The 9,112-nt window shown below is 44.6% G+C and overlaps 1 protein-coding gene across 1 annotated transcript in view; it reads right to left on the bottom strand.

Annotated features, from left to right (window-relative positions):
• Positions 1–9,112, bottom strand: part of AOAH (acyloxyacyl hydrolase) — a 124,694-nt gene that overhangs the window by 83,055 nt on the left and 32,527 nt on the right. Inside the window, 1 exon segment of the mRNA XM_015419235.1 lies at positions 7,571–7,669. Coding sequence (XP_015274721.1) covers positions 7,571–7,669 — 99 coding nt within the window.

Here is a 9,112-nt window from a genome sequence, read left to right as displayed (position 1 = left end):
TGAAGCAAAGAGTTGTCTGCATTACAGTTTTGCTTAAACACTTGATGGGTGATTCAGCCACCATTTTGCTGCCTCCTTTGTTTATCAATCAAATTACACATTGGAGAAGCAAGTCTGACATCTGGGCTTTATGCATCTATGTCTGTGGATTCATTATTAAATCTTTGGACCTACGGTTTATATTTATCCCTGACAGATTGTCACACAACGGTTCTCAATAATGCATCAGGCACTTTGCTATTCTGAATTGAATATCTCTTTGTGCTATTTTCACAGAAGAATCTGTCTCCTCCCCTCTTTGGCTGCTTCCACATCATGCCCAGTCCATAACTCATCTGGCTTGCATTCGTTCCTCTTTGAGTAAGCAAAACAAAAACAATCCCCCCCCCCTTTCTCCAGCCCCATGACTGGGTGCCTGTGGGTGGATTCTCCACCTGTAGCCACTATGGTTGGGGTAGCAGAGGAGGTAAGAACCACACTTCCTCTCATTAGCCCTTCAGAAGGTCCCCTCTCCATTCAGCCGCACGACACAGTGTAGCTCTTTCAGGACATGGAGGGGAAACAGTGGTTCTGGACGGGGGGGGGGAGTATGGGAAAATTGCCATTACAAGTGCAGGTGTGTTGGAGGTGAAGGAGAGGACTGGGATGGGGACCAGTGGCAGCAACGAACAGAACAAGAGCCAGGGTCATGTGGCTGCTGTTTCCACCTGCCCCCATTTGTGGCAGCTGCCATGGTGTGTGGCCACATCCAACCTTCTAGCAACTACACTGATACAGAGTCAGGGGTCATTTCCTGCAGGAGCGCACAGGAGCAGAGCTCCGGCAGTAAAGAGCCCAGGGGGCGGGCACATGTAACAAGCCCCACCCCCTTCTCCCAGCAGCTATCAGCAGCCATCAGTCAGAGCAAGAAGCAGCCAGATGAGTTGCAGAGGCCCCCCCAGCCCCCTGTCCAGTGGCACCTTTAAGACCAAGTTTTATTCAGGTACAAGCTCACCCTCCTCTGCAAGGACAGATCTGCGTGTCCCCCCCCCATAGCTAGCAATCCAGAACAGTCCAGTGGAGCCTGAGCGGTGGGTGTTGCCTTCTGACACACTTCTGGTGAGGTCAGGGGGTGTGGCATATGCAAATAAGTTATGATAATGAGTTATGCTAATGAGCTCCTGCACCTCTTTTTCTACGAAATGACCCCTGCTGATACTTACTTGTCTCCCCACCCTGACTTCAGCTAGGTGCAAAGTCCAGCTCTTCCAAGCTTTAGTAGGCACTTGAACAAAACCATTTCTTATCACTCAAGGCCCTTTAAGGGGATTATCTACGGTCATGACTATGCATTGCCCTTCCTTTTCCCATATAGGAGAGACTGAGGGTTTAACTAGATGTGATGTTTGTCACGTGTTCCCCATGGGACTGGCGGCCGAATGCCAGCCCCCAGTCCCCGCGGAGAATACCCTCTAAAAGTGCCACGATGCCCTGATTCTGGTCTAGACCACAGCACTGGAGGAGGAGAGGGACTCCTGCCTCCTCCCACACTGTTTCCCCAGCCCAAAACAGCTCTGGGGAGGCATTATTTGCCCCTTTGGGTGGCTACATGTGCAAGCCACCCAATGGGGCAAATAATTCCCCCCAGCATTTTTTCGGGTTGGGAAAGCAGCATGAGGAGGGGGTGGGTGCACTTCTTCCTCCCACGCCAAGGTCCAGACCAGAACTGGGCCCCCACAGCACTTTCAGAGAGAGTTCTCCATGGGGACCAGCAGCTGGCCTACGGCTGCTTTTCCCCGCAGAGAACACATGACGTTGAAATGTCACGTCCAGTTTGGTCCTGAGTCAAAGTGATCAGTGGCCAAGTCTGCAACGGCACCGTAAGAGCAGAACGATAAAATAAAGACATTCCTAGGCTTAAACAGGAACTCTTTATGTACAAAACTATCCAGGAGGTCATGCAGAAAACTTCAACTGTGCAAATAAATTACAACAGAATTTCCAGCATCCCTTTGTAGGGCCTAACTGTGACTGCTACGCCCTTCCTATGAAAACATACATAGGCTAAAATTGAAAGCTGTCTGATGCTTGCTGACTCGGTGTATGGCAAAGGTGCTAGAGAGCTGTCCAGTCCACGGCTGGAAAATGCGGTAAGCGACAGTGGTTGCCGTGAGAACAAAATGGGAAGGAGAAATGGTACGCACAGACCGAGCTCCTCGGAGAAAGGGCAGAAATTAAAAAATGGAATGAACTAATGCAATAAACATGCAATACAACAGTGATGTGCCACCATATTAAAACGCACCAGATTGACATGCAAACTTATAACTGATTTGATTGGCACCTTGCAGTGCAATCCTGAGCAGAGTTACACCCTTCTAAGTTCATTGACATCAATGAGCTTTGAAGGATGCGACTCTTCTTAGAACTGCCTGCTCTCTCAGTCAACCAAGGCTTTCATCACAGATTCAAATTGGCTCACGGATTAATCATCAGGGCTGAAGTCACAAGGTGAATCATTTTGCAGACACTCCGATCCTCTCTTCCCTGAGACAAATTTGCTGAAAAAAACAATTATAAAATGGCCTTTCTGTAATGCCGTGGCCCTTCTGGCTTATCATATTCCGGGCAGCACGCTAAGAGGCCCAGTTCAGTTTGGTTCTTCTCAGCAGCCAGTCCAGCTCAAAGTTCCTCCTGGATGTATCTTTGCAGTCGCAATAAAAGTTATCTATCAGATACGAACATTTTCTATGGCCTCTCATTTATGAAACTTAGTACTTTCCTTCTAACTGGGCAGTTATTTCAAATCCTCAAGCGGCAGAACTCACCTTAGAAGGATGGTACATATGACAGTATGGTTGACCCGCTGTTTGCTTACTAGGGTTGCCAAATCGTTCTTACCTTGCGGCGGGGGGCTCCCGTTCGGCATCTTGAGTGCGTGTGCGAAGCGCGAGTGCGCCGCATGCACGTCACCCGGATGTGACATGATGACGCCGGACATGCTGGGGGCGGGGCCACAGCCATTTGAGAACTCTATGTTTTCCCCTCAAATGGCTGTGGCCCCGCCCCCAGCATGTCCGGCGTCATCATGTCACATCCGGGTGACGTGCATGCGGCGCACTCGCGCTTCGCACACGCACTCAAGATGCCGAACGGGAGCCCCCCGCCGCAAGGTAAGAACGATTTGGCAACCCTAGTAAGCAAACAGCGGGTCAACCATACTGTCATATGTACCATCCTTCTAAGGTGAGTTCTGCCGCTTGAGGATTTGAAATAACTGCCCAGTTAGAAGGAAAGTACTAAGTTTCATAAATGAGAGGCCATAGAAAATGTTCGTATCTGATAGATAACTTTTATTGCGACTGCAAAGATACATCCAGGAGGAACTTTGAGCTGGACTGGCTGCTGAGAAGAACCAAACTGAACTGGGCCTCTTAGCGTGCTGCCCGGAATATGATAAGCCAGAAGGGCCACGGCATTACAGAAAGGCCATTTTATAATTGTTTTTTTCAGCAAATTTGTCTCAGGGAAGAGAGGATCGGAGTGTCTGCAAAATGATTCACCTTGTGACTTCAGCCCTGATGATTAATCCGTGAGCCAATTTGAATCTGTGATGAAAGCCTTGGTTGACTGAGAGAGCAGGCAGTTCTAAGAAGAGTCGCATCCTTCAAAGCTCATTGATGTCAATGAACTTAGAAGGGTGTAACTCTGCTCAGGATTGCACTGCAAGGTGCCAATCAAATCAGTTATAAGTTTGCATGTCAATCTGGTGCGTTTTAATATGGTGGCACATCACTGTTGTATTGCATGTTTATTGCATTGGTTCATTCCATTTTTTAATTTCTGCCCTTTCTCCGAGGAGCAGTTCTGGGCACCACACCTGTGTGCAGTTCTGGGTGCAGTTCTGGGCACCACACCTTAAAAAGGATATTATAGCTTTGGAAAAAGTGCAGAAAAGGGCAACTCGAATGATAAAAGGGTTGGAACACTTTCCCTATGAGGAAAGGTTAAAGCGCTTAGGGCTCTTTAGCTTGGAGAAAAGACGACTGAGGGGTGACATGATCGAGGTTTATAAGATTATGCATGGGAAAGAGCAGGTAAAGAAAGAGGTACTTTTCTCCCTTTCTCACAATACAAGAACCCGTGGGCACTCCATGAAATTGCTGAGCGGTCGGGTTAGAACGGATAAAAGGAAGTACTTATTCACCCAAAGAGTGATTAACACATGGAATTCACTCCCTGCATCAGGAACTTTCAGCTGTTGAGATGCAACCTTAACTAAATTAAATTCACCAGCAGTAACAGGATTGACTTTTAGAAAATGAAGCGAGACAGAGAGAGACAGAGACAGAGAGACACACAGAGAGAGCGCTCTAGATACAATAAAGGTAAAAATAATACATAAAATTAAAAATGGTGAAAGATTCTATTGTGTATTCACTGATCATTCTGAAAATAGATAAAGGTTCTCATCCTGTCTGGAAATACAATTATAGACTTCATATGAAACGGCTACTGTGTGTATGTTTAACCCAGCCCATTAATACTTACAGTTTAATTATATCTGGGGCAAAAATGCCAACCACCGAAAAGCAAACTTTTTGCAACTCCAATGTTTCTGGAAAACAACACATTTTTTTTTAAGTACACATACATACATAAAAAGCATTTTGGAATATACAAAAGAACACAGAAGAAGACAAGAATTTCCTTGCTAGATCAGACCAGGGGTTCATCTAAAGGAGCATTCATTCTTCAACCGTAGCCAGCCTTGGGAAGCTCAGATGCCAGACATGATACCATAGCTATGTTCTATTGGCCTCCAGCAAAACTGGTAAAATGTGACAAACAGTGAGCAAAAGGTTTGGACTGGTTATTGGAGATTCAAGTTACTGGAAATTCTATTTCCATTAAGACAGTAGCAGTAGAATAGGCTATTAGTTGTTCTGTGGTCAACACTGGACTATACTTTAAGAATATAGTAGGTAGTATCCAGACACATCTGTCAATGGAATGGGAGCTTCCTGCCTCTACTTTCCCTCTGCTGCTCACTAAGGTTCCCGAAACATTGGTCCTGAGGAATGGGGGACGCTCGAGAGAATGAAGGATGAACTGAAGGTCTGCAGATTTTAACTGATTTTCCCTCCTGCAGATTATTAAAATAAATAAATAAATAAATAAATATCGACAATGTGGCTGCATTTTTTAAAAAGCACTAAGTTATCAGTATATTGATATAGTGTTGTAATGATAGTGTAAGCAGATTCTCTGGATTCACAGCTTTCAGTCTTAAAAAGTAAGTCTCTATCTTCTTCCCTCATGGAGATATAAGGAAAAAGGCATATCTCTGTGAGGGAAGAGGATACAGACTTACATTTTTATACAAATGAAAGCTGGGAATTCAGTGAACCTACTGAAACCATCATCACAACGCTATTTTGACTTATCAATATTATATTGCCATGTTTTTCAAAATAACAAAAAAATGTGGCTCAAAAGCACATAGTTCCTTAGAAGGAAACACTCAATAGTTAAACTACCGAGTTAAACCATAGAGGTTTAGCTGAATGCTAGAGCATTGCTGGTGACCTGATAACATCATTTCTGGGTCACGTCAGATGAGACGTTAGCACACTGCCACCAATGTCATGACAGTGCTGGCAAAGGACACCCACACCCACACATACATACAGGTGAGTCTCCTACTGGTTGTCAGCCTTGGGCTGGCAGCCCTACTCCAGGGAGAGACAGAGATAAAAATGCCCCTTGGTTTCCAGCTCAGTTTAGGAATTCCCAGCAACACAAGAATATGTGGCCCAATAAGATTGGTGAGGCCAGCTGCGATTGGTGTTGTATGCAGTAAATTCAGCCATGAAAGGGCACAGCTGTATGCCAGTCCTATGTCTCAAAGTTCATCCTAAGGGCTGTATAGCTGAGTGGACATTTGAACCATGGTCTCCCTGACTGTAATCTAAAAAAACTAATAACCATTACATTACATTGCATAATTATAGGTTGTGTCTTGATCATTCTTAGGACTAAGTTGGTATGTTTTTGCTACAATTATTTCACTGTAAAGCTAGTCAATTAGGTTGGTCATGTCTTCCTATAAAGCATGGCAGCTGTTGACTTCCTTGAGATAACAAATTTCTCTAAGATGTTCCACATGAAGGAGTTTTAACCACTGTGACAATATATATATGTGTGGCATCCATTCATCTGTTTTCTTTTGTCATTACTTCCAGAAAAGAGGCATAAAACATCATCTGGCTACAGCCATATTATTCCACACAGAATTATTTTTGGCATAACAAATCTTGTTCATAAATATTCAAAAGGACTTTTGAAATGGTGATTGGCTTAGGAGAAAGTGTAGTAAAGAATATAAATATATGAAAAAAAAACCTGCCAGCCCAGTGCCTCTGGGAAGCTAGTGAACAGGACAGGATGCAAAATATCTAAACACAACACAGCCATTCCATTTCCCTGTTACAACTGGGGGGGGGCTGTGAAGAATTGCCCTGGGGAGTGATACAATGTGCACAAACCCTCCCCACTCCCAAAATTTCCCTCTCCAGGATTCTAGGAGTTCTCAGGGGCTTGAGCAGGGCCATTTGCCTCTTTAGCTGATGTTCCACACACTTATGAAAAATGGAGGGAGGGATATCAGCCACCACAGAAGAAGAAGAGAAGAGAGAAGAGAGAGATTGGATTTATACCCCACCCTTCACTACCCAAAGGTGTCTCAGAGCGGCTTACAAACTCCTTTCCCTTCCCCTCCCCACAACAGACACCCTGTGAGGTAGGTGGGGCTGAGAGAGCTCTTGACAGAAACTGCTCTTTTTCAAGAACAGCTCTGACAGAACTACAGCTTGCCCAAGGTCATCCAGCTAGGTGCAAGTGGAGGAGTGGGAACTCAAACCCGGTTCTCCCAGATTAGAGTCCGCACACTTAACCACTACACCAAACTGGCTCTCCACTGCCAGGAACTGCCTCACTATAAAAACCTAACATACTGAAGGGAGAAGGATTCTGCTTCAGAGTACTTATTTACACGACACATTTCTATGGGAAGGATATTTTTTTCATAGGAACCTCCCATTCACACAGGGTTATCCACCTGCAACCTTCAAGCGCTCTGGGGAAAAGAATGGCCACCTAACTAATTCCTTTAATTGCATCCACTGGCCCTCACAGTTTGAGTGCTGGCTGCTATTCTTGGAATTATTCAACAAGATAAACTGTAAAACATTGTCAAACATACAAATTAAGGGACAGAGCCTGTGAATAGCTATTTGATATCATACCATTCCATTAATCCAAGGTGTTCTGACTAATAACAGCAGACACATTGCCATGGGAGTTTGCTGAGTGACCTTGGGCCAGTAACCTACTATCAGCCTAACCTACCTCACCGGGTTGTTGTCATGACAATAAATGGAGGAGAGGGGAATTGTGTGAGCCACTCTGAGTCCCCATTGGGGAGAAAGGTAGGGCATAGATGACGTAAGCAAATAATAATACATTTTCAGACCTAAGTGTGCATTTTGGATTATGAAGTGCAGACTGAAATATGGCACATCAGTCTTACCAGGTAAGTAGCTACAGAGTCTCTCCAGAGCTTCTTGTACTGTAGAGTTCTTGTGGGCCTGGGTCAGCTGTTCTATTATAGACACCATCATCACACACCCTGTGAAGACACAAGAGAAAGGATGATCCATGTTATTTATAGTGATACACCATTTGAACATTGATTCACGCATTTGATTACTTACAGGTTCTGGGGGGGGGAGAAAATAACACAATGTGTGTGTGTGTGTGTGTGTGTGTGTTAAGAGCCATCAAGTCACTTCTGACTTATGGCGCCCCTATGAATTAACATGCTCCAAAACATCCTATCATTAAGCCACTCTCTCGGGTCTTGTGAACTGAGGGCCGTAGCTTCTTTTATTGAGTCAGTCCATCACAAGTTGGGTCTTTCTTTTCTTACTGCCTTCAACTTTTGCCAGCATTATTGTCTCTTCCAGTGACTTGTCTTCTCATTATGTGACCAAAGTATGATAGCCTCGGTGTGGTCAATTTAGCTTCCAGGGGGAGTTCAGGCTTGATTTGGTCTAGAACTCACTGATTTATCTTTTGGGCAGTCCACAGTATCCATAAAATTCTCCTCCAACACTACATTTCAAAGGAATCTACTTTCTTCCAGTCATCTTTCTTCACTGTCCAACTTGCCCAACTTTCACACCCATACACAGTAATGGCAAGAATTAATTTGATTTTGATCAACAATGACACATCCTTACATTTAAGGATCTTTTCTAGCTCCTTCCTGGCTGCCCTCCCCAGTTTCAATCTTCTTCTGATTTCTTGGGTGCAGTCTGCTTTTTGGTTGATGATGGGACCAAAGAATAGAAAATCTTGAACTATTTGAACAAAGAACACAATAGCTAGCTCCAAACATAACCTATTTGTCTCACAGCTCCCAAGGTATCAGGGTTTACAAACTACCACTAGCATTGTGAATATATATTCCATCTTTCCCTCTCCAGAGCAATTTCCTTTTCCTGGCATTAGTTATGGTTTTGAGCTATCATGTGCACTGATACATCATGTGCACATCATGTGCACTGATACAAAGTGTGGTTAATGCAAACCAAACTTCCTACATAAACCAGATATTGGATTGTCTATTGAACGACCATTACAGAAGGGAGAACTCAACTGATTTCCCTCCTTACCGCAGCTCCTTGATCCAGGTTTGCAAACCTGCCCACATTATGAGATTAGTACAAGAAGAGAAACAGGCGGAACAGTTACAGAATACATTGTTAGCTTTATGGCCTTTCTGTTCCAAGGAAACCAAGTAGGAGGCGTTCTCCCTACAATAAATCCAGGTATATCCAAAGCTTGCATCCCAGCTCAGTCAAACCCAGAAACTGGCTCAAGTGCTGAGCTTGCTGGAACCCAACACTTTGAGAGGCTCCAAACTCACAAGGTAAAGCCTCTCCCCAAGACACCCACCAAGTTTCAAAAGCATTGGACCAGGGGGTCCAATTCTATGGGCCCCCAAACAGGTTGCCCCCATCCCCTCCATTGTTCTCTATGGTGGGAAAAATGTTATTTTTTCCCACCA

This window comes from Gekko japonicus, unplaced genomic scaffold (assembly GCF_001447785.1).
Source record: "Gekko japonicus isolate JY-2015 unplaced genomic scaffold, Gekko_japonicus_V1.1 scaffold190, whole genome shotgun sequence".
Lineage (NCBI taxonomy): Eukaryota > Metazoa > Chordata > Lepidosauria > Squamata > Gekkonidae > Gekko > Gekko japonicus.
The sequence above is the reverse complement of the archived record's forward strand: the minus strand, read 5'-3'. Positions and strand labels throughout refer to the sequence as shown.